Genomic DNA, 26,955 nt, shown 5'->3' on the forward strand with positions numbered 1-26,955 from the left:
AAAAGAATTTGTATAATACAAGGAAATTATGTTGAAAATAAAGTAAAAGATAGACATTAGAAATATAAAAGCCCAAAAGTAATGTGCGACTTGGCCAACATCCCAGCTCCAAACTGGCTCAGCCTTCCTTAGGCTTGCTTTCGGCATACGGCTCTGAGCAGTTACCCTCCACCCCATGCCCATGTTCTTGTTCATGAAAAGTGAGTTCCACCACCCTTTTTCTTTTAAGTCTAGAAGTGTCCTACTGAAAACCAGAAGCGGCTTTCGTATAAAAACATAGTCCTGAAAAATTCCTGTTCTCTCAGAATACAGGTGAGAACCAGAGTCTTTGAAGTGAAAATGCCCTTCATGCATAGTACACAAAAGAGTGGGCAAGATGCTAATAGAATCACACATGACTTATTTAGTTCTTTTCTATGGCACTTCTGTGACTCCATCACTGGTTCTGTCGTGTATATATGGCTCATGTAAAATTTGACAACATCAAATTTTCATTATTTTGCTATGTTAATTTTTTTCCATAGGCCTATATTTTCACTGTGTGTGTGTGTGTGTGTGTGTGTGTGTGTGTGTGTGTGTGTGTGCTGGAATTATCAAGTATATATTGAGCATACCTATAAAGTAAGGAGTCTGATTCTATTTAACTCAGTAGTATCTATCCAAATATGTTCTCCTTAAAGGCAGTTGAAGTCATAATTGGCATTTATTACATCCCTTATTTTGTAGAGAATTTATGATTTTGTAAAGAGCTTGTGTTTTACTCCAAAGGCAGTTTCTGGCCACGGAAGATTCTCTTCACAGATTTGGAGTTATGTGATGTATGTGTTGAAAGGAACGAACTCAAAATATGAATGTGATTTTAGCCAACAAGAGAAAAAGGACCCAGAGATCACTGTAACTTTTGGAGCAGTTGGAGTGATAGGAAGTAGCTATTTAGAATTTTCTTCTTAATAACATTGTGTCCTTCTCCACTTCCTTCCAGTCATTACTATGAGGGATATTATAATGTATTACCATTCATCATATTTGTGTTTCTTTCTATAAGCTTTGAAGCAAATGTATTCATTTGTGATCTATTTTTTTCAGAAGCTGATAAGCTTCAAATAGGTCTTTCTCCTCACCCCCTTTCTCAATGCACATATGTTCTCAGTTCAATTAAGCAAGCATTGGCAATCTTTGACGTTTTGTCCTATTACTCTCTTGAAACCCTGGTACTTCTAGGGGAAAGTTTTGGTAGTGAAAAAAGGACCCCTGATGAGACAAAAAGCAGATGATCAGTCATTCTAAGATTTGGTGACATTTACTCATAGCAATGAAGCCAATGTCATAATTCCCTTTTTGTTTTACTGCGTGATCAATGTTCTAGTTCATCTCCCTCATTAAACTGTCACTCAGTCTAGGTGGTTATTTACCTGACAGTTTGTGTGTATAGACTTCATTTTATGAATTACTGCTGAGTGTGTTGCCACATGTGATTTCCAAAAATGTTTTTCCTGGGGATAGAGAGATGGCTTAGCGATTGAAGCCCTTGCCTGCAAAGCCAAATGACCCAGGTTTGATTCCCCAGGACCCACATAAACCAGATGCACAAAGTGGCACATGCATCTGGAATTCATCTACAGTGGCTGGAGGCCCTGGCGTGCCTGTTTTCTCTCTACCTTCCTCCCCCCTCTCTGTAATAAATAAATAAAAATAAAATATTAAAAAATGTTTTTCCTTTTGTTATGTAGCTAACTGCAGTTAATTGAAAGCCATTAGATTGTGTTTTGTACAAGGACCCAGCATGAACACATTATGTAGCTCACTTCTGCTATCATACGAGATGCACATTCACCAAGGGATTCTAGCTGTTGACAAGAATCTCCACAAGAATGTTAAAAGTCAGAGAATGTGCAACATTATCAGAGATGCGCATCCGTAAGAGCTCCTTTACCCTGGTCATGGAAATGTCAATTGATGCAATCTCCTGGGGAACTGAACTGTCTGGCAGAATCTCATGAAGTCAAAAGTTGTCTCTGAACCAGCGTCTGGCTTTCAGATAGACACCCCAGGGCATGAGTGACCAGGTGAAATGTCAGATTATTTTCATATGACAGTGGCAGCAGCAGAAGGAACAAGTCCCCTCTGATGCTTTTCAACAAGGTCATGTTTTCTTTCAAAGAATACCTATTGAAGAGGGAAACTGTACTGTGCTTGATTATGTTTCTATTCCACAAATACTTTGGGAAAAAAAAACAAAATCACAGCATTTATTTTATTTCTTTATTTTTATATTTCATTTGTTTATCTGAGAGACAGAATAAGTATAGTCTCATAAACTACAGGTGTATGCACCGCTTTGTTTTACATGGCTACTATAGAACTGATCGTGGGCAATTAGTCTTTCCAGGCAAGTGCCTTTAGCTGCTGAGCCATTTCTGAAGCCCCAAGCCCTGTAATTTTAATTTAATTTATAACCAATTAAATAATTATTTGTTTAGGTAAATAAACAGAATTCTTCAGGCCTGAGGGAAAGGGGCATTGAGGAAAAGATTGGATCCTTCCAAAAAATTGTTTATGTTCTTTTTCTTAAGCTAGAAATTGAGTATATGGCTATTCATTTAATTATTCTCTATACTTTATGTGCATGTTATACGTGTTCTTTTATATGTAAGACATGGTTAATAATCTAATTTAAGAAGAAAGAAAAATTGATGACTATCCAGGAATATGTTTGATTTAGAGTTGAAACAGTAATCTGGGCCCTGCTAATTTAAAATGTATAATTGTTCAGCCTTTTCATTCTTTATGAAGAAATTACATAACTTGCCAAATTCAAAAGTAAACATTACTAAAGAACACAAGAACTTTAATTAAAAGAATAAACTGGTTTCAGAAGAAGGAAAAGAACATAAAGCCTTTCCTGGAGGTAAATACTTAATCTGCAAGAGTGGTGTGTTTACTTGCGAGCAAGTCAGACACATTATTTATAAGCAAATAGTAAGGATAAAATTAACTGCTAGTGCCAGGAAACAGTGGAGTACTTGGAGAAGCATAATTCATTATTTTTGATCATTGCTTTCACTGTTTCGGAGCAAGCTGAGCAAACCAAAGCCATATTACTCTAATAGAAGTAATTTAATATGGAGCACTTAACACATAGTGAAGGGTCAGGAAAGCTAAAGTAATGCAGCCAATAGCTTCCATCTCTAGACTTCAATGAACCAAGAACAGCTGAGGTTGGTGAAGAGCCTATGCTTTTACAGAGAGCATTCTGTGAGGCTGAACCTATGCCTCAGGGAGAACACTTCTGCTGCATGAGGTTCCAGAAAAGCTTAGAGGGAGCAGACTGCAGGGAGCTCATCCTGGAGGCCAAAGAGAAAAGTTTGCTCCCAGTTGAGATTGAAGAGTTCAGAAGTGGGGTCCTCAAGAGCCACATTTGGTGGTTATGAGAAGGGATTGGTTTGTTTTTTCAAGGTAGGGTCTCGCTCTACCTCACCATGACCTGGAGCTCACTCCCTAGTCCCATGCTGGTCTTGAACTCACAGCGAGCCTCTTAACTCCTCTCCCTCCTGAGTGCTGGGATTAGAGTCATGTTCCACAATACTCATCCCCCCCTTTTTTTGAGGGGTACAGGGAGACTGATTTGGGTGTGTGGAACACACCAGAAACCAGAATCACTGATTGATTTGGAGGTGAGAAGTATATAGGGCAAATCACATGGACCTCTGATGTTCTTCCTCCATTCAAACCTTCTTGCTCTTTCCCTTGGAAAGTTATCACAGAGCCACTGGAAAAGAACACAGGTAGTTGACTGAGCCTAGCATCACTGCCCCAGGTCTTTCTAAGGTAGCTTGGGAGCTGAAAGATAATAATCTTCATAGCTGACATTTTTGGTAACTACTTTTTTTTTCATTTTTAGTTGCTTCTTTTCATTATTCTGATATGATCCCACCTGTCCCTCTTATGACTATCAAAGGTCAAATAAGGGGAAGAGATCTATTACTTTTTGGAAGTAGTTAAGCCACACTGTACACTTCTCTTCTCACAGACATTCCTTCACATTGTCTTCCTACCTTGGTAGCTTTCCAGGCAGCATTGCTGTGAAAGTATGTATTTCTAAAGTGCAGAGAAAAAAAAAAAAAAAAAAAAAAAAAAAAGGTCAGCTCAAGATTCATAGAAGGTTCAGACCGGTATCTAGTGCAGTAGGAGGGTACTTCTCCAGTCTGAAATCTCAACCCCATCAATACATCTTCACATCCTGCTCGGTCACCCTCATGCACCTCTGTCCTTTCTCATGCTGTATCCGCTTGCTTGTGAGAATGTGTGTGGTTTCAGTGTTACCAAGCCCGCAACCCGCCATTATGTCTGTAGAGTTCATGGCTCAGATGCTACACTGCCGGAAGCTGGAGCTTCACAGAAGTTAGTGCCCTTTCTAAGCAAGGCAAGTGAAGCAAGAGTAACAGCCTGCATTCAGACCCTGCCAGGAGCGTGGAGCACTTCACACATGCTGTGCCATGTGTTAAGCCTGGCGGCACCACAGTTGCTATCACCATGGTATACATGAGAAAACTAGGGATAACAAGACCTGGGAAGGCACCCAACTCTCCAAGCAGTGGGTAGTAGAGAAGCCGTTTAAATTCTACCACTTCTAAGATCTATTTTCCTGCCTGCTGTGGGAGGCTGCATCCTTGTTTGATTTTATATGGGTTTCTTCCATTTCTTCATCTGACTTGATAGAATACTATAGATTGTCTAGAAATACTAGTTATAAATTGATAAAATCCTACAGGTGTTTGATCAGTTCCTATATATTTTTTTCTTACCAGACTAGGATATGTTAGCAATTATTACAAGTATGTTAATGCATGACTGTGAATTCCTAAAATAGTTTCTCATTTTGTCGAAGTTACGATTGATTTTTAAGATATGTGTGGTGGACTTTGAAGCTTCCCAAATGAAAACCTATAAATCCCCTGGTGAGTCTTTGACTTCATTCCATTGCTTATCACTTGCCATTCCTTTGAATAAGAGATTTGTTGATACCTTTGCAAGCATTTCAAAAATTCACTGAACTTCAAATCCTTACTGCTCTCTTTGACCTGCAAGTATATTTCCCTTCCTTCTTTTCTGTTCTTTCCATAACTCCATCTTCATTTTATCTTTTGAATTTAAAAATTCAAATTTGTTGACTAGATTCTTAAGCCTCAACACTTTGCTTTAAGTGCATCTTTTATTAACTCTCTTTTCATGGTCCATACTAGAAAATATTTCTCTCTAGAGATGGTCTGTCTTGAATTTTGATATATTAAGCCACAGACAAGATATTGCCCTCTATCTTAAAAACAGACCCATCAGTAAGTTTTATCTCTTGGGACAAATGTGCTTCATCATTAAGTGTTTACTTCATTAATCTTACACTACAGTGGGACCCATATGCACAACAGCATTCCTAAGGCACACCAAAGTCACAGTGGTGTCTATTTCAGTTAGGGGATGTCACTGACCGTGTCGGTGTGAGAATTTACTGAACTCTGATGAAGACAAACATCTGCTGTCACTGTTATTCTAGTTCCAACATCTGTACACTTCAAGTTGGAAGACATCAGCATCATACTTCCCCGAGGCATCTTAGCTGAAGAGATACTGTGGGGGGCGGGGAATCGTAGCTTATACCTATATATCCCAGAACTTGGGAGGCAAAGACACAAGGATCACAATTTTGAAAGACAACTTGGGCTACTGAACAAATTCCAGGGCCACGAGGGCTCAAAAACCTAAGCAAACAGAAAAGATTTAAATATTTGTGACTTTTTCGTTATAAAACGTTCAGAGCCTCACATGTAAGGCTAGGTTGAAAGCTATGCATCATCTGTGAAGCATGCTTGCATATAAATCATCCAGCCCAGTAGTGTCACACACACACACACACACACACACACACACACACACACACGCCATTTTGTTCTACAGAAATGTCATTTGCTCACAGTCTGAAGCATTGTCCTCAGCAAGTCTTGCAATTTAGAACTATCCACTCACTTTCCTAACTGTGTGGTCGTAACTCTCAGCAGTGCCTTACAGTGGTGTCAAATCATGTAATAGCAGCAGCTGCATTCAAAACCTTGTGTTCCTCATGTGCGTGAGTTGCTCTTCCATGTACGCAGCCTATATCAGATCATTCGATCTTCACAACTCTATGGGTGAGGCAACATTAGTGTTCCCATCTTACAGATGGAGACCCTGGGGCCTGGAGAGAGTGTGTTTAGCCAATAGTATACAACTAGCAAGTGAAAGGGCCAAACAAACACAGTCTCCAGGGAATAGGCTCTTGGCCCCCTTAGGTGGACTGCTTTTCTGTCTGTCTGTGGCTGCTGCTGATAATATGGATAGCAATACAATGGTTCAAACTTAAATAGCTTTTCTGAGTATGGCTCTGAGCGTTTCACATATATTAATTTACACATCCCTTGCAGTCATGCTAGGAACAGGTTCTCTGGTCCATGTGGTTGTTCCAGGTGAAGAGCTTGAGGCACACAAAAGCTGAAACATGCAGACTGCCCTCGTTCATGGGAGTGCAGCACCATTTGAAAACCTACTCGCAGGCTGGAGAGATGGCTTAGTGGTTAAGCGCTTGCCTGTGAATCCTAAGGATTCCGGTTCAAGGATCAATTCCCCAGGACCCACGTTAGCCAGATGCACAAGGGGGCGCACACATCTGGAGTTCCTTTGCAGTGGCTGGAAGCCCTGGCGCGCCCATTCATCCTCTTACTCTGTCTCTCTGCCTCTTTCTCTCTGCTGCTCTCAAATAAATAAATAAAAATAAACAAGAAAAATTTTTAAAAAAGAAAACTTACTCGCTTATTTATGGAGTGAGGCAAAAGGAATGCTCTTACAGGGATTTGTTTTGCAATGTAATAGCAAAATATAAATAATATTACTCATTCATTTCAATTTTGAACTTGAATATTTAATAAAGACACCAAGTATTCATTTTTGGATTTATATATTTGAAAGTATATGGGTACCCCAGGGTCTTTGACCACTACAAACAATCTCCAGATGCATGCCCAACTTTGTGAATTTTTATATAGGTACTGGGAACTCAGGTCACCAGGCTTTGCAAGCAAGATCCTTTAACCACTGAGCAATCTTTGCAGCCCCTTTAGTTGTATTTTTTAATTTAATTTTAGCTTTATTTATTCATCTGAGAGAGAAAGAGGCAGATAGAGATAGATTGGAGGGGTGGGAGGGAGAATGAATATGGGCACACTAGGGCCTCCAGTCACTGCAAATGACTCCAGAAACATGTGCCACCTTGTGCAACTGGCTTATGTGGGTCCTGGGGTATCAAACCTGGATACTTTGGCTTTGTAGGCAGGTACCTTAAACACTAATTCATCTCTCCAGTCCTCAAATTTTAATACATACATTAAAACATAAAAATTAAAGATGTCAGTGGGGTATTATATGGTCGTTTGGGACATGTTTATACTTGTAACGTTTAAGTCAGGTTAAGCATATCTATCTCCTCAAATATTTATCATTTATGAGGAAACTATTCAAAAGCCTTTGTTCCAGCCTTTTGAAATGTATAGTACAATACTATCTACAGTTTTTCAACTGAGTAATAACACACTAAACTTCTTCCTTCTAACTGTAACTCAATTCTCATTGATCATCCTTGTTCTGTGTCCCTTCTTTGTCCTGATTCTCCCCATTCTGGTAACCATCACTCTATTCTCAAGTCCTGTTTGGTCAACTGTGTTTACATTCTACATGTGAGATCATTCAATACATTGTTCACTTTGAAAATCTCGTTTGTGGAACTGGAGAGATGGCTTAATGTTTAAAAGCACTTGCTTGCAAAGCCTGACAATTTGGGTTCAATTTCTTAGTACCCACATAAAGCCAGATGCACTTAGTGTCTGCAATTTGTTTGCAATGGCAGGAGGCCCTGTCACACACATTATCTCCCTCTCCCCCCACCTTCTTACAAATAAATAAAATTATTTTAAAGAAAAATTCCCTTGTTAAAGAGTACACCCATGAAATACCTCATGGAGAGTGTATTTCTATAAACATTCTATAAACATTTTGAGATGTAATCTAGTGAACTCAGAGTAAATGAATTTGTAGCACATTAAGTCAGCCATGTAGAAGCTAAGACAGTATGGGACTTGTATGTGTGATATCTCTGCCTTCTTTCATTATGTCTGTGTAATAAGGAAATTTAGAGATGAATCAAGATGCATTAATTGGACTGGAAAAATGGCTTAGCAGTTAAGTGCTTGCCTGTGAAGCCTAAGGACCCCGGTTTGAGGCTCAATTCCCCAGGACCCACATTAGCTAGATGCACAAGGGGGCGCATGCATCTGGAGTTCATTTGCAGCGGCTGGAGGCCCTGCACACCCATTCTCTCTCCCTCCCTCTCTCTCTCTGCCCCTTTCTCTGTTTGTCACTTTCAAATAAATAAATAAAAATAAACAAAAAATTAAAAAAATATATTTTAAAAAAAGATGCATTAATTTCAAGCATCAGGATTTACTGAATCCATATTTCATATACAGTGGTCCTGTTTATATAATATTTATATAATACACTTTTATGAAATTCCCCATAGTCACCCACCAATGGTGAACTAGAACATTATAATTTCTAGACTTATAAAAGAGTTGTAGTTCTTTACTCTTCCCATGAGTGATGGCATAGTTTTCTTTTTTTTTCCTTTTTTGTTTTTGAGATAGGGTCTCACTCTAGCCCAGGCTGATCTGAAATTCATTATGCAGTCTCAGGCTAGCCTTGGACTCACAACAATCCATCTACCTTAGTTTCCCTAGTGCTGGGCTAAAAGTCCTATTACCATACCAGGTATGGCATAGTCTTTTTTTTGTTTGTTTGTTTTGTTTTGTTTTTTGGTGTTTTGAGGTAGGGTCTTATTCTAGTCCAGGCTGACCTGGAACTCCCTCTGTAGTTCTAGGCTGGCCTCAAACTCATGACAGTCCTCCTACCTCTGCCTCTTGAGTGCTGAGATTAAAGGCCTGAGCAATGAAGCCTGGTCCATGGCATAATTTTGCTGGGCAGTTGTTTGGGATAATTATAAAAATTCTCCAAGAGAGTAACAGTTTCCTTATCAACTTCTGGGCTCTTTGATTCATTGCTTCCAATTTCTTCCTCACTTAACAATTTTCTTTTGTCCCTAGACTACTGAAACAGCTGTCACTGTTTACAGAGATTGTGGACCTTTTATTTCAAACCTTATCTTCTTCAGTGTCTCTGCATCTGACTCATTGTTTATGACCAGCTCCTCTTAGCTTCATTAGCTGGCTCACTTTTTGTTTGTTGCTTTGTCTTTTTATTTTTTTCTTTTTTATTGGTATTGGAGATTGAACCTAAGCCCTTGAGCATGCTAAGTAAGCCTTCTATCACTGAGTTATATACCTTATCCTCTTATTAACTTTCTTTTTTGAGACAGGGTCTTGCAAAGTTGACCAGACTAACCTTGAACAGACTTGTTAGAACAAACTTTGCTTAAACTTGAAATTTCTTTGCCTCATGCTGTCATGTAGCTGCCATTAGCTTCCATGGCCAGGCCCATCCAGTAGCCCCTTTGCTTCTGATTCTCTTGATTCTGAACGAATGTCAATTTCAAGTCTTTATCCTGTCTACTTCCTCACACAAGTTTGTATCTATTATATGTCCAGCCTTGCCTCACCTCTGCCAGATTCAGACTTTCTGGTATCACTCTGAGCAAAAAAGTCATGTATTCAGGCCTTTGATGAAATAACCACATTTGGATACTCTCTGGCTATCCTTCCCCATAAGATCAAACCCAAGTTCATTTTCTTTGCCCTGAAAGCCACTTTGCCCCTGTCTGTTCTGATGTTCTGTAAGCTGTAAACTCGAGTTTACGCTGCCATCCCCCACCCCACCTCTTTCACTCCTCCGCTCACATGAGAATCACCATCTGAGTATTTCTATGAGTTTTTAATCTTGGAAGTGATTTGCAAATGGCTTGGCTAGAGCACTGGTGGGTAGATTTTGAAGTCTCCCCACTCGGTTCTGAAGTCTGATTCTTCATGAAGGACCACATATTTAAAATTTTTTAAATTATTTATTTATTTATTTATTTGAGAGCGACAGACACAGAGAGAAAGACAGATAGAGGGAGAGAGAGAGAATGGGCGCGCCAGGGCTTCCAGCCTCTGCAAACGAACTCCAGACGCGTGCGCCTCCTTGTGCATCTGGCTAACATGGGACCTGGGGAACCGAGCCTCGAACCGGGGTCCTTAGGCTTCACAGGCAAGCGCTTAACTGCTAAGCCATCTCTCCAGCCTGGATCACATATTTATATTCTAGTCGCTTGCTTAGATCTACTCACTTCAATCCCTAAGCATTTCTGAACCCGTGCCTTCTCCGCATGTGATTAATCACTTTTTTCAGTACATGCCATTGTGAGAAGGAAGACCAACTTGAGTTTTTTGCCACTTTTGTAGCTTTGTTTTGGTTTATTGCTGCCAAGCATTGCCATAGAGAGATCTGGTTTTCCCAAATCACAGGTCCATGTCCCGATCGCCAGCTCCATGAATACCCACAGACAGAGGAAGTCCCAAGGCAATACTTCCCCTGATGGTACAGCCTTAGCAGGTAAAATCGTCTGAGTCTAGCAGCCTCTCTCCACCACGTTGCTAGCATTGGACATGGTGATGGCTTGGATTGCAGTCCCTGGTGAGCCAGCTCTGCTGGTATTCTCTGAGAGCTGCTCCTATAGACCACTGTAGGGTGTGCACTCACTCTCCTGGCAGCCTTTTGCAAGTGTCTTGCTACCTAAATATATCTGCTGTGAGTAGGTAGACTCTCTGTGCGTGCGTGCGTGCGTGCGTGCGTGCGTGCGTGCGTGTGTGTGTGTGTGTGTGTGTGTATCTGAAAATTGAACCTTTGATCACACACAAAGTAGGCTCTGTAGGAAGCAAGTTGGTTTTGAAAGGAAGGGTTTTCTCATCTAATCCCCCTCCTTTGTTTTCCTCTGTAAGTGTTATGTGGCTCCTCTCCTATTTGCTGAGGCAGGTTTGTAGAGGCCAATGGAACCTTCTGGAAGCACACAGAAAAGCAGTTATTTAAAACTGTAATTAGCATTGATTGAACTTGGACACTTATGTAAATTACAGTGGGGATATTCCAGTTTCTTAAAAAAATAACCAGATTCCTCATGATCTCGATCCATTTCCGAGATTGCTGTATGATGTGCTTGGTTAATTTGACAGTGTTAAGATAGTGTTTACCCGTCCCCACAACATGCCATTCCGTAGATGGTATGAATGTATGCTGTAGCTCATTTTCCAATGGGAATATCTGAAATGTTTGTTACTTCTTTCCCCTGGCTGGATACTTCTTTGTGTTTAGAAACCTAATGCATGCTTTCCAATATCAGTCCTTTAACATGATATGAAATCTCTTTGGCTTAGGAAGGTCTTTAAATTAAACAAAAGTTGACATGATTGGAATTATTCAGTTAGGCCAACAATCTTCTAACAAATGTTTTTTTGTTTTGTTTTGTTTTTTAATATTTGGATTTGATTGTAATACAAGTTTTCCATGAACTCTATCTTTGTTCTGTTTTTAATAATGTTTCCAAATGACCCTTCAAGTTTGCACGACTATAGTGTTTGGTATTTTTCATAAAATTTACATAGTCACATACCAGTTTTGAAGATAAGTACTAGCCAGAATGATATGTTATGCAAGATGGTGCACTACAGTTAAGAGAAGAATGGGACCCAGTCTAAAATAAACATTCTGATTACTTTTATGATATCACTTTAATCATATTGTTATCAGTGTTGAAGATGTTGGAAGATATAAAAATTATACGTAAAAGATACAAATTCTAGATCTTGATAATAGTATTTTTGCATTCAACCACCAGACTTTTCTTTTTATTTTTCTTTTTTCTTTTATTTATTTACTTTTCTTTTTGAGACAGAGTCCCATGGAGCTCAGACTGGCCATGAACTTACTATATGGCTGAGGATGACTGTGAACTCCTGAGCCTCCTATTTCTACTTCCCAAGTGCTAGGATTATAGACATTTACCACCATATCCAGTTTATGCAGTGCTGAGCATTGAACTCAGGACCTGATGTGTGCTAAGCAGGCGCGCTACCCGCTGAGTGACTTCCCCAGCCCCTTCCTTCCTTCCTTCTCTCCTTCCTTCCTTCCTTCCTTCCTTCCTTCCTTCTTTCCTTCCTTCCTTCCTTCCTTCCTTCCTTCCTTCCTTCCTTCCTTCCTTCCTTCCTTCCTTCCTTTCTTCCTTCCTTCCCTCTTCCTTTCCCTTCTCTTCTCTTGCTTTTTTCTTTCTTTTTCCTTGAACTCATGGCAATCCTCCTACCTCTGCCTTCTGAGTGCTGGGATTAAAGGCATGAGCCACCATGCCTGGCTTTCTTTTTCTTAATTTAGTGAAGAAGTAAGGCAATGACCACCAACAAAATAATTGAACTAACTTTATGTCACAGTGAAGATTTATGGAAATTTGATTTGCTACACAGTATGTCATCATATGTCATCAACCTCTGGAAAATTAGCTTCAGATTAAAAATATTCATAGTTATGGACGTAGTTGAGAAAAGCGTCTCTTCAATTCTTCTATATTTTGGGTCCTGAACACACAGAAGTTAATAGGGCAGCTGTGGACTCAAAGGACAGGACAGGGATTGTATTCAGAGAGAAGGAACCACAAACAAACAAAAGTTGTGATAGTTTCGTTAGCAGCTGACATCTCTTACAACCTTCCTAGCAGCCTGCTCAATGCTTAGCTCTTCAGGTTCAAATTCTCGTGGGTGATCAGGTCACTTGGGGACTGTATATATCACGGTAGATTTATACTGGGATACTGATCTATTTCTTTTGTCCTGTGTCATTAATATATTCTGAAGAAAAGAAAAGTGCAAAGTCAAGGATCCTCTTAATCTAGGGTTACAGTTAAGTGAAAAAGTTGGACATATACAGATAAATACATGGTCCAAAAACTATAAAGTGTTAAGAATACATCAGTAGGTATATAGTAAGGCAGATTGACTGTCTAGCCTAATTAATAAGCTCCAAACCCATGTCTCAAAAAAATGGGGACTACAATATTTCTGGGGAATGATACCCCAAAATTGTCCTCTGGCGTCCACATGTTCCTGCATGCATATATATATGCTCACATTTCCACTCACACTCACTGCATGCACACCTGTAACCATATATGCATATGCACAGACTTTTTTTTTCAAAAAGAAGGAAATATATATATATATATAGGATGTTGGGCCCAAAGCAGGAGGACCACAAGTTTAAATCCTACCTGGCTACAGCAAAGATCAATAGCCGGACGTGGTGGCACATGCCTTTAATCCCAGCACTCAGGAGGCAGAGGTAGGAGGATTACCATGAGTTTAAAGCCACCCTAACACTACATAGTGAATTCTAGGTCAGCCTAAGCTAGAGTGAAACCCTACCTCAAAAAATAAAAAAATAAAAATAAACTGAGTGAGGATCAAAATAGTAAAAAGAGACTGTCGGAGAATCTCCAAGATGGCCGCGTGGGGAAGGAGGCGTCTGGGCCTGGGCAGTGGCGGTGGCGGCTCCCGAGAGAGGGAACCAACATTATTTGTAATGAACAACATCAGACTGAGCTGTAACCTGAATTCTTGTCCAAAATTGAGCATACTGGCAGCAAGCACAGCAAACAGATTGCCATTTGTCCTGCCGGCGTCCTTGAGGCACACTTGCCCACCTAAGAAAGCAGCACAGGGTGAGCCTGTCCACATCGTGCACGAGATCTACAGTGGGGAAAATGCCCAGGACCAGTTTGAGTATGAGCTAGAACAGGCTCTGGAAACCCAGTACAAGTACATTGTGATCGAGCCCACCTGCATCGGAGATGAGACAGCCCGCTGGATTACTGTGGGCAACTGCTTGCACAAGACGGCTGTGCTGGCAGGCACTGCCTGCCTCTTCACCCCGTTGGCACTGCCCTTGGATTACTCCCACTACATCTCCCTGCCCGCTGGTGTGCTGAGCCTGACCTGCTGCACTCTCTACGGGATCTCCTGGCAGTTCGACCCTTGCTGCAAGTACCAGGTGGAGTACGACGCCTATAAACTGTCCCGCCTGCCTCTGCACACGCTCACCTCCTCCACCCAGTGGTGCTGGTCCGGAAGGACGACCTGCACAGAAAGAGATGCACAACACAATAGCACTGGCCGCCCTGGTGTACTGTGTGAAGAAGGTTTATGAGCTCTACACTGTATGGCTGCAGGAGCAGGACGCGGAACAGAACCACAAGGCCCACAGGACACAGAGGACTCAGATCGCTACAGCAACACTTTGGGCTTGCTGTGTGAGGCAGCGGTGCCTGGGAAGGTGTTTGGTTTAATACATGTTATTTAAAAAAAAAATAACATCATGGGTGTACCAAGGGTTTTTTTCAGCTCATCACACTAAGATGTCTCTTTCCCTAACCCAGGAGTGGTTCCGAGACTGTAGAGGTCATACTGGGCAGTGGAGTGTGGATGGAAGCCACCCTCTTTACTGAGGGAGTGTGAACGTGCTTGTGGGGGGGTCTTTAAGTATATTGTTCAACCATACCATTCAGAGCCAACCAGAAGCTATTGACCATTAAAATTATGAGAATTAAAAAAAAAAAAAAGAGAGAGAGAGACTGTCGATGTGCTTCAGTAGTGGCAGGACTTGCCTAGCACATGCAAAGCCTGGATTCAATCAGGGCTAAAGAAAACGAGGGTTTCTGGCTGCATGGAAGCAGCACCAATGAGGCTGTCCACAGGAAGCAGACCGCAGTGTCTCCTGTCATCCGGCCCATGCCTTCCACCAAATGGGTTCTGAGGACTCCGGGGTGAAGGGCTTTCCCCCCTCTCTGGCCTGGTTGCTTTACTGTGGGAAAATACAAAGAGATATAACCTATGCCAACATGTATGACAGAGTACTAGAGAACTGACCATTTTACCTTAAGAACTGTAGTGAGAGTACATTTTCCCCGAGTCCTACATGAATGGCACCATTGTCTTCAGATACAAGTATATAGTTTGCTATTGTGTATCCCTTCCTCTCTGCGTTAGGTTCACCAGAGTGGCAGCCATTTCTTTAACCATTTTCGTAGGAATGTTTCTTGATGAACTCAAAGTGGATGTGTGTGGAGACATTTATGATGCCCCAGTCATGCAACAGGAAGGTAAACTCTGGTGTCAGGCCAGGATCTAAACTACGAGTCTGCTCCTCCCATTGACCACAACCCTTAACTTTCCCCACTGTCTGAGAGGTAGTGATATTTCCTTTACCAGGTTATTGCAAGGATTAAGTAAAATATAAGTAAAAAATCACTTGGTTTCCAGTAAGTTGATGCTCTGTGAATATTGGATGTCACATGGTAACATCACCACATCTGTTGTTCTGATTTGAATGAGAGATGATGTTGTGTTAGAAGTCCATTGATAACAGTGATAACAGAAACAATTGGCTCTTCTTGTACAGCATGCTATGTACTAATCTCACACCTCACAGCTCTTCACAGATCTGATCCTCATAACTTTCCTGGGACACAGGCCATAGCACCATGCACATTTTACAGATGAACAAACTGAAGCCTGAGGTTTCAGTAACAGAGGGAATGCTTTGGAAGTGGTGGAACTCAGTATATTTCTTCTTTTGGTTCTCCAAAGGTTTAAGCTCCTCACGTCTGTATTGTAGTACTAGCAAAGAAGGTATAGAACTGAGGCCAATGAGGATGGTGAAGGACTTTCCGTCACTAGCTACTTTGCTTGGTTTAGCTTTGTTTAAGACTCATGGAAACCAGTGTGTGTTCTAAGCGATGTCTCTCTCTCTCTCTCTCTCTCTTTCTCATTTCATTTCAGCCTGTGAGGTGGAAGCAGGAAAGGTGTACCAGGTCTCATCCGAGGAGCACATGCAGCCCTTCAGAGAAAATATGGAGCAGTTCATCAGTCAAGGTAAGCTCGAGAGACTGGCAATTTCTTCCTTGTCTCAGCAGAAAGGTAGGAGACATTCATCTTAAAACATGTTGGCTTAAAAGGGATTATTTTGGCATTACAAGAAAGAAAAACAGATTTGCATTGAAGACAACACAGATTGTGAGATGCTAAATGTTTGCTAAGCATGATATTCTCTAGTGATGCTTACTATTATTATTATTGAGGGGATTTTTTTACAAGTAAAATACATACTTTAAATAGTAGTGAAAATATTTTGTATTTTTAAAGACACCAAAATTCTGTATTTTTTATTGCACAAAGTTGTTATTCATTCAAGATTTTTGTCTTTTTTTGTTTGTGTTTTGTTGTTGTGTTTTATTTTATTTACCTTCTTTAATTTATTGTTTATTATTGTTTTGAGGATTGAGGCTGTGGCCCTGCACACATGCTAGATAAATTCTCTACCACTGAGTTACATCTCCAACCCATTCTCTTATGAGCTCAGGACAATCTGGCATTTATTTGGTTTGTCAAAACATTGCAACCGAAGAACAAAGTATAGTGATGTCTTTCAAATCTTTAAGAATACTTTTGTTATTTTGTTGGATAAATTAATACCTCTGGATATTTAACACTTTTCTTCCAGGGAGCTTAAAAACTTTATAAATATTATCTCATTGATGCTTCCTACATTCCTATGAGATAAACAGGAATGGAAAATTTCAAAAGAAACTAAAGAAACAATTTTTTTGAAGTCTTGCTGTTTGAAGTCATTGAAACTTACAATTATATCAAAGCATTTACTACTCAAAACATTTCAGCCTTGGAATGTTACATCTCTTCTGAAGATCAGATTTATATCATGCCATGCTCTGGGAAAGTTCTTGCTCTTTCAGGAATCCTCCTAGAGGCAGGCACGAGACTGGGGCCAAGTAGTGCTCTTAAGCCTGAGTTCGTCATCTCTGAAGTTGGCTGTGGTTTTTTCGGAGTTTGTTCAAGCATCATTAGATCTATTTGTACTGTTTTGATACAATTTGGTTAACATAAGCACAGCCTCCTTTAGATGGAAAAATACTATTTAATCTTTTCAGATTATCTTGAAGATTGAAATAGAATTCCTTGGAGATTCATAAATCAAGGTCATTATGTTAAAATTCAGAGGTCCTCATGAACTGGAGTAGAAAAATGTACTTTTAAAATACATATATTTATTCATTTATATATATGGGGGGGGGTGCCCGTTTCTTGTCCCTCCAAATGAGTACCAGACACATGTGCTTGGCTTACATGGGGAGTTTAGGGATTGAACCTGGGCCAACGGGCTTTGGGCTTTATAAATAAGTTCTTTTAACTCCTGACCCATCTCCTCAGGGCTCCCAAAATCTAGTTGTTGATTCCTAAAGAGTCCTTTGACACTTGCCTTGAAAAGATAGTTGAGGATCTTGTGATCTCACTCTCTGCTTAGTGGGAAATTAAAATAAAAAAGCTGGGGCTAGAGTGATGGCTCAGGGGTTAGTGACATGTGCTTGCAAAGTGTAATGGCTCAGGTCTGACTCCCCAGTATCCACATAAAGGCAGATTCAGAAAGTGGTACATGTACCTGGAGTTCATTTATAGTGGCAAGAAACCCTGGTATTCCCATTCTTCCTTTCTTTCTCTTTATTTCCCCCCTCCCCCACTTGCAAAGACATAAAAATATTTTTAAGAGTCCTGATTTTCCATCTAGAGAATTGTGAAGACCAAGAACATACAACTTTAAAAACATTATGTGCAACTTTAAAAACTATATGGGTAAAAGAATACAATATTAATTTGTGCCGGATAAAATCTAAGGAATTCTTATCTTCAGACTTGTTCAAAAGGAAGTCAAGGGCTGGAGAGATGGCTTAGCGGTTAAGCGCTTGCCTGTGAAGCCTAAGGACCCCGGTTCGAGGCTCGGTTCCCCAGGTCCCACGTTAGCCAGATGCACAAGGGGGCGCACGCATCTGGAGTTCGTTTGCGGAGGCTGGAAGCCCTGGCGCGCCCATTCTCTCTCTCTCCCTCTATCTGTCTTTCTCTCTGTGTCTGTCACTCTCAAATAAATAAATAATTTAAAAAAAAAAGGAAGTCAAGTAACTTGCTGGGGTGTAAATAAGAGCAAATATATTGTTGTTCACATTATACATGATTCATTAAATACTCTGAGTCTGTATTTTGTTTTCGTTTTTTCTTTTCTATGTATTTTTTTTTAATTTTTATTAACATTTTCCATGATTATAAAAAAATATCCCATGGTAATTCCCTCCCTTCCCCCCCGCCCCGAGTCTGTATTTTGTAGATGAGGCATTGAGACTTTTTAATGACTGAATCTTAAGTATTTTAAAGTGATGAACACTAAAATTGTATTTTGTAAGCCACTTATAATTTATGAATTAGTCTTCCAAGCCACAGACAAACGGTTTGTCTGTGGCAGTCACTTAGGATGATTCACAGGACAGGTCCTTTTAGGGATTTCCCATCAGTTCACTCACAAGGAAGACAGGACTGCCCAGTCATACTAAATGAATAAAGATCTCTTTAAATTTTAATAATCATTCAAGAAATTCACTCAATATATTTATTATAAAATACATATATTAAATAGTTATATACTTTAAAATTGTTCTTTTTTAGGGTTCTATATTTTAGTTTTACTTATTAATTTGAGAGAGAGAGATACAGAAATAGGCAGGCAGAGAGAGAGAGAGAGAGAGAGAGAGAAAGGGAGAAAGAGAGAGAAAGAATGGGTAAGTCAGGGCCTCTAGCCACTGCAAACAAATGCCAGATGCATGCGCCCCCTTGTGCATCTGGCTTACATGGGTCCTGGGCAGTCAAACCTGGGTCTTTTGGCTTTGCAGGCAAGCGTCTTGACCACTAAGCCATCTTTCCAGCCTGAATTTTTCTTTTTTAACATTCATTTACTTAAAAGAGAGAGAGAATGAGAATATGGGCAGGCCAGGAACTCCTGCTGCTGTGAAAGAACTCCAGATGTATATTCCATTTGTGAACTTAGCTTTACATGGCTAGTGGGGAATCAGACCTGGGCCATGAGGGTTTGCAAAATAACACTTTAACCACTGAGCCATCTTTCCAGCCCAAGTTGTACTTATTTTCCATTAAATGAAAGCATCAATGTTATCAAGATAATAAAAGAAATAGTCTAATTATTAGATATATCCCCTTTTTCTTGAGGGAAGATCTTGCTCTAGTCCAGTCTGACTAGGAATTCACTATATTATCTTAGGCTGTCCTCATACTCATAGCAATGTTCATACCTCTGCCTCCTAAGTGCTGGAATTAGACATGTGTACCACCATGCCTGGCAGATCTTTACCTTTTGTCAAGAGCCAAAACAGGATGTATCTTTCCTCATTGATCTTTTTCCAGCACTGTTAATTGCCTTTCACTTTCCTCTGATCCTGTTGAAGTGAGCTATGATTTGTTCATTAGGAAAAAAATTGGAGGGGGAGGCAGGGCTAGGGATGTAGCTCAGAGGTAAGATACATGCTTAGCATGTTTGAAGCCCTCAATGCAAGCTGTAGGACCATAAGAATTTTAATATTTTTGTCCATGCATTCTTATAGATATTAATTGTATCATTGGAAAAGAAAATACATGTGTTATAGGAGATCATACATTGTATATTACCTGTGTTTTCTGTTTTGAAAGTGGACAGCAAGTAGAGAGTCACTGTAGTCCAAGCTGACCTTTAACTCTCCCTGCAACCCAGGCTGGCATCAGAGTCCTAGCAATCCTTCTACCTCAGCCTCATGAGTTCTCAGTTCAAAGGCATGTGCCACCATGTAGGCTTCATTCTACACTATCTGAAATACAGGTGGTAACATACACCACAGTGAAGCTTTGGAAAATCAAATATTGCCCAGATATGCCCAAAATGTGAATGAGTAAATCACCAGCTTTTTATATCATGGCTCTTTTTTCTTAAGCCTAATTGTTTACCAGAATGAGTGAAAGAGAGAGATAGAGAGAGGGAGAGAGAGAGAGACTAAGGATTGAGTGCGCCAGAGCCTCTTGGCCAGTGCAAAATAACTGCAAAAACATACACCACTTTGCACATCTGGCTTTATGTGGGTACTAGGAAACTGAACCTTTGCAAGCAAGCACCTTTAACTGCTGAGCCTTCTCCCCAGCACCCCCATGGTGGTTCTTGAATTTATATTCAGTCACCTGTGACTTCATATTCAGTCACCTATAATGAATTTTAAATTATACTTTACTTATGATAAGTTTTTATGAGTAAAACAATTTTCCCTCCACATTCTAAGTGTCAGGAACATAAAATCAAATTTATAAACTAAAGGAAATACCACCTTAGCCTATAATTGGGCTTTTATCAATAATGCGGCAACATTGTCATTTCATCCTCTGTGTTCAGATTAAACACAGAAGAATATTCATATTACATATACCCAAAGTCTTTTTAAATGTCCCTTATTCTCAAATTTAAAATCTCCTGAACAATTCAAGAAACAGACCATGTCTAATGTTGTTCAAATTTTTATTTCATTAGTTCCCACAGTCTAACAGTAACATCTCTTATCCTTATAATCCAGCTATTGTGTGGTCTGTGGATCGCATTCTAACAATCTTTGTGGATTTCTTCTCAGCCCAGAACCCACTGATTCATCCAGTTTGGTCCCTCTTGCCTTCCTAGTTCTTCTCATGCCAGGATTTCATGGTCTGTGTTTCAACATCCACTCCTTGGAAATGTCTCTCCCTTCTTTTCTAAAATAGGCAATGTAGAGGATTCAGTCTTGCGGATGTGAGGCTCTCCTTGTTTGTGAAGGTGCTAGCTGCTCCATCCCTGGCCAACTGAACATGTAGACTCATTCTAATAATGTTCCTGCCTATGCCCCATTCTTTTTCCCACAGCTCTTATCACTACCTGCACTTGCAGTGTGTGTTAATTCCTCAACAATACTAGCTCCGTTAACAGCGCAGCATTGCTTGGGTTCTCCCTGTATTCCTGGAAATTAGTCCCTAGCATGTGGTACTGCATGTTTGCTCGCCAGGCAGAACACCAGCAACCGTTCTCAAGCTCATGTCTTTGCTCTTTACCTCTGTCCATCCCAGAGCAATGCACAGCTGAATATTTTCTTTGGGACTTCGTCAGGGTACTTACAAGGAAATCAGTGTTGCCTTGAATTCATGGCCATAAACCCACCATTGGAATACATTTCTACCCAGCATTGTAATTCTTTTTACATAATTGGGTTTCTTAGTTCTTGAAATTGTTTGTATGATCTCTCCTCAAACCTGCAGAATCCCCTGATTTGACTTCCTCGTACTCTGTCACACTCTTTTCTATGTTACTGACATGTAGAAGTAATACAAGACAGACAGTGCTATAAAGAATCTTACCCCCCACACCACCATCCTCAGACCATCAGATCCCACATTGTCTACATATCTCTCACTATAATCACAGAAAAGTGCTAGTCCTATCTAAGGCAGATGTTTCCACAAAATCTGTGAACATAATACTTAGCTATTGATAGAGAAATCCATTGTCTTTTATAACAGAAAACTACAAGAAGGGCATTAATCAAATACATGTGCAGTGTGTTTTTAGTGACTAACACTTGATTATTATAGGAATGATTTATGGAGAATTCAAACCAAAGAAAAGGCAATGTGAAATGTGAAGGGTGGGATCCACAAGATAATCAGTAACTGCATTGTGTGGGAAGGCACCATGAATGATGCGATTAGACAGACAGGCCCCAGCCACCAGGCTGTGGGCAGCCCTATCTTCCTGGTTGAGGAATTTGAGCTACATCCGGACATCTTGTAGAGTAAGTTTTCAAATACTTAGGCAACATTGCATTGGCAGCAACAAAGGAGAACTCAAGTGGAGGCATTCATTGTTAGAAGCAAGAGGCCACTTACAAGACTCCTGTGGAGACCATTAAGAGAAATACGGAACCATATATTATCAAACTGATGATGCTAAGGGCAGGGTAGATTTTATTAATTATCATAAGACAGAACCAAGTGGACATAGATGCCCAAATTTCACATTGGAGTGGCTAAGTGTTACTGATTGCTGGACTAGTGAATATAAATACAGATAGAGTATGCTTTGTCTGAAATGTTTACATGCCATTTTTTTCCCATTTTTAAATTTTGTAATATTTATGTAGACTTTACCAGCTTCAGATTTTTTAAATCTGAGACATTTTGAAAACAGTTTTAAATATTGGTGCATTTTGCCTTGCACATCTTTGGATGAGAGATCTCATGGATGTATAGGAAAAGATTTGAATAGCGAGTGTGAGCACCAGTATGTAGGTCCACACACGTTGTGTCCTCAGTGGGCAGCAGAGATGGGTTCCACCTCCCATGGATGTCAGTCACTCTGGGATCACAGATGCATGTGACTCTCTTGTATCACGGGTACTGGGGAACTGAACTCTGGACCAGCAGGCTTTGTAAGAAAGCTCCTTTAACCACAGCCTGAGCCATCTCTCCAGTGCCTTCAAATATCTCCTATAATATATATTCTTCATTCATGGTGAACTAATGGCCGTACTAACTATAATCCATACCTGGGTGCACACAGGTTTGGAACACACACACGTTTTTTCCTGTAAGCTTCATGATAGCACAGGAGCATTGTGCTTGGGCAGGGTTTCAAACAACAACTTTACCACCAAGCAACCTCACAAAGATGTGGTGACCTGGCACTAAGCAATAGGAACAAAGGATGTGTTTCATTCAGTAAAAGGGCTGAAATTAGCTGGCCAAAAATTGCCACCTTTTCCAACTTCAGTTTACAATAACATAAATAAGATTAACTAATAGATAAATGTGCCTGTCATATCCTAAATAAAGTGCAGAGTCATAAATCTTCCATTTATTCTTCCCCAATTTTATGTCTCTGTCTCTTTTAAAGATGGCAATTATCTCCAATTCTTATATTTTTCATTTTCATTTTCTTTATAAATGTACCATACAACCAGTTTATTATTTAATTTTGTATGTTCTGAACTTTTTGTAAGTGGAAAAATATGCATGTTTTTCTGTGAATTATTGCTTCTGAGATTCTACTGTTTGTATGCATTTGTGTGGTTCAATTTCCTTATTATTATTGTGTGTGTGTTTGCATGTGTGTTTTGCTTTTTGAGATTAAGGTCTTGCTCTATCCCAGGCTGACCTGGAATTCACTATGTAGTCTCAGACTGGCCTCAAATTCATAGTGATTTTCTTACCTCTGCCTCCCAAGTGCTGGGATTAAAGGTGTGCACCATCATGCTCTGATATTTTCTTTTTTTTTTTTTTTTTTGTTTTTTTTTTTTGGACATTTTTATTTGAGAGTGACAGACAGAGAGAGAAAGAGGCAGATAGAGACAGAGAGAGAATGGGCGCACCAGGGCCTCCAGTCACTGCAAACAAACTCCAGATGCATGCATCCCTTGTGCATCTGGCTAACATGGGTTCTGGGGAATCGAGCCTCGAACGGGCGTCCTTAGGCTTCACAGGCAAGCAATTAACCGCTAAGCCATCTCTCCAGCCCCGCTCTGATATTTTCTTAATTTTTATTTACTTTGTAAGATTATAACACATCACAATTAATCTTTCTTCCTATTCTTTTCTCTTCTTTTTATCTATTATGGAAAATACTTATATTGATCACCACTCCTGGTATCCATAGAGACTCTTGTGGTACAGGCATTGGAGGTTTGTTGTAATATAAAATGTATAATTTTTTTTTCATACACCAATGGAAAACTAAACTGATTAAACAAAAACGTGATTAATTTCAGTTGGGCAAGTACTGTTAACCTCCAGTCCCCATACTCTTTAGGCTTAGGTAGGAGGAACTCTTGAGTCCCTAAGTTTCAGAATGGCCCAGGCAGGAGCCCATGTCGTAGACAAGTGACTAACTTCTGTGCTCACATATGTGAGCTCTGTACCTGCGGCATTGAATCTCTGCACATGGTTCGTGGCTTCATTCATTTTTTTCTCGTAGTGTGTGTTTTCCAGTATCATTCTATTTGTGTTTAAATTTGTATTTTTCTGATGATTTGTACCATTTATAATTTTTCCTCTTTCCTGAAATGCTTTAGCAGACTTTTTTATTTTTCTTTTGATGGACCTGTCTTTTAGCTATTGTGCTATTAGGAAATATTTGTATATTTAGGACATAAAACTTGGTTACAGTTTTGTAAGTACTTCTCGTACATTAGCATTTATTTGCCTTTTAAGGGTTCTTCTGGTGACTATTAATAAAAGTTGTGTTCCTTCATTGTAACATTCCCTAACTTTGAGTCCTCTCCACTTAAGGTTCCCACAAATATTGCTATTTCTTTTCCTCTAAAAATTGTAATAGTTTGCTTTCACGTTTAATCCTTCATTTGCTCTGAAACCAATTTTAATGTATGGTTTTTGGTACAAATCTAATTTTGTATCCTAAAAAGTTTTAGTTGCTTGGTAGCATGTGAGGAGGTATCAGCTATCTTTTATTTAAATATTTTATTTGTATGTATTTATTTGAGAGAGAGAAAGGGGGAGAGAGGGAGAAAAAAGAGAGAGAGAGAGAATGGGTGCTCCAGGGCTTCTAGCCACTGCAAAAGAACTCCAGATGTGTGTGACACCTTGTGCATCTGGCTTACTTGGGTGCTGGGGAATCAAACTGAGGTCCTTTGGCTTTGCAGGCAAGCGCCTTAACCGCTAAGCCATCTCTCCAGCCCCTCAGGTATCTTTTTTTGTCAATACATGGTGCCATCTCTGTTATGTTGACTGTCTGGACGGGTTTCCTGGAGTTGCTCTGGAGTATAGGTTAGGCTTCATTCCTTTATTTCTCCTCATAACAAGTCTGCTGCTACCTCATTTGTTGTTACGTAACATTCTAAGAGGAATTGGAATGCAGTGAGGCTTGACCTACACAGTTTGAGTAATATATACCCTTCTAGATAATTTCAGAATTGAGTCCTCAACTGCCCTATAAAAACAGTTTCTGTTAGGATCTGGGCGCAATTTACATAGTCTTTGTATAGCTCAAGCTGGGCAAGCCAACATCTTCATGGTGTCAAAACACCCTATTTGTTAACATAGCAAAGACTGGTGAGAACTTGTCAACTTAGTGTCTGCTGAAAATGTTACACCATTTTGTTAAGCTCTTTACTTTTTTTGTAGATACATTTCTAAAGACTTCCTTTTTGGCTGTATTTTGTGAATTATATGTATTTGTTTATGAAGATACATAGCATTCAAATGATATTTACAGGGCTAATCTATGCTACAAACCTGCTGAACTCTGTTGTTAATGTAGCAGTGTGTGAGTTTTTTTTGAAGATTAATGGTTTATTTTTAATTGATGAGTTTTAAAAATATTTATTTATGAGAGAGTGAGAATGGGCTTGCTAAGTCCTCTAGCCACTGCAAACGAACTCGAGACAAATGTGCCACCATGTATATCTGGCCTATGTGGGTTCTGGGAAGGCAAACCTGGGTCCTTAGGCTTCCCAGGCAAGTGCCTTAACCACTAAGCCATCTTCCCAGCTCTGAATTTTTTTTATAAAAAGTATTTTTTTAAGTTGTGTATAGATATTATTGCAAATAATGACTGCTTTACATTCACCATCTTATTTCTTTTCTTTTCAGTTCGTTACGATGGTGATAGTTTTCTGTGTGCTGTATTCAGTGTGATAGTGACAGAAAGAGGAAGAATGTTTTGAAAATGCATGTGTTCAGGGGAAGAAATTTTGGCTTTTCTTGCCAAAAAATCAAGGAAAGTTTTCTTCTCACTTAAATGTTCTGTGCTGCTGCAGAGCTTGTGGTCTGTATCTTCCTAATGGGTTGCTTGACACTTTGCTTTGACACTTTGGCACAATTTTGAGGGTGATATTTTGTGTGTATGGAATGGTTTCTATAGTCAAACAAATTAACATATCTTTCATTTCCCATACCTACCTTTCTGTACATGTATCTAAACACATAAGTATTCATGCTGAGCAAATTTCTAGTGTACAGTGCAATGCACATATAGTGTTCACTGTATACATTAGGTCTCGAAGTTTATCCAGCTTTCCTAACTGCTTCCTTGACCTACATTGCCCACACTACCCACTCTTTCTGCTGTTCTGTTTCAGTATATTTGAGGGTTTTTGAATTTTTTTCTTTTTTGCTTATTTTAGATTCCACATGTTAGTGACATCATGCAATATTTTTCTTTCTGTTAACACAATTCTTTACCAAAGCCTAAGGTTGCTATTTTTACTTCCCTCTAAACAATACAAAGCCTCGGACTATTTTCACACTAATCCCTCCTATTTATATACCATTCTTTTCCACAGCTTTAGTTGTATTTCTTTTCTTTTCTTTTTTTTTTTTTTTTTTTTTTTTTTTTTTGCTTTTTCAGAATTCCTAAAGTATTGATTTATTTTTGCTTTAAGTATTTAGTTCTTGGTATAAGTTTAATCCATACCATTTTCTTCATTCATGGTTGATTCATAATGTGCTTGCCTTCTAAGATTTTTTTTTTTTTTTACTTCTGTCAGAGTATGCCATTTCAAAATCACTTTTGTGTGAACTCTGGATTGTAAATTGTTTCTCTCTGGGTGGAAATATCTTTATAACACACTCATTTTAAGATTTTAAGAGATAGATTTGCTAATTATGAAATATTAGATTCAAAGTGAATAATTCAGCAGTGTAGGGAACTTGACTCCTCTTCCCTGTTTCATGGACAGCTACTTGGGTCCAGTTTTTGTGCCTTTGTTTTTAAACTGAATTTTCTCTTAGGCCCTTTTTGATGTTTTCTATTTCTCTTTATGTTTGTTTTGGATAATCACCAGGATTGACTATTGTGCAAGGATTATTTTAAAATCAAATCTTCCCTCGCACATTAGAGCCACACATTTTTCTTCCTGGAGCCCAGTGCAGTGTGATGGCTCACCTGGAGTTATATATAGGCTCTGGTGTGAGAAGACTTCCTGTCCACCCATAG

General features: G+C 39.5%; 2 protein-coding genes across 2 annotated transcripts in view; both read left to right on the forward strand.

The window, feature by feature from the left end:
* Fmn2 (formin 2) overlaps positions 1-26,955 on the forward strand; it is a 389,007-nt gene that overhangs the window by 267,235 nt on the left and 94,817 nt on the right. Inside the window, exon 14 of the mRNA XM_045142437.1 lies at positions 15,891-15,983. Within this exon, the coding sequence (XP_044998372.1) occupies positions 15,891-15,983 (93 nt within the window). The remainder of the gene's footprint in view (positions 1-15,890; positions 15,984-26,955) is intronic.
* Positions 13,555-14,259, forward strand: LOC123457777 (transmembrane protein 11, mitochondrial-like). Its single transcript, XM_045142438.1, has 2 exons — positions 13,555-13,632; positions 13,774-14,259. The coding sequence occupies exons 1-2, from the start codon at positions 13,555-13,557 to the stop codon at positions 14,257-14,259; spliced, it is 564 nt and encodes a 187-aa protein (XP_044998373.1).

The sequence above is a fragment of the Jaculus jaculus genome, chromosome 1, assembly GCF_020740685.1.
Source record: "Jaculus jaculus isolate mJacJac1 chromosome 1, mJacJac1.mat.Y.cur, whole genome shotgun sequence".
Taxonomy (NCBI): Eukaryota; Metazoa; Chordata; class Mammalia; order Rodentia; family Dipodidae; genus Jaculus; species Jaculus jaculus.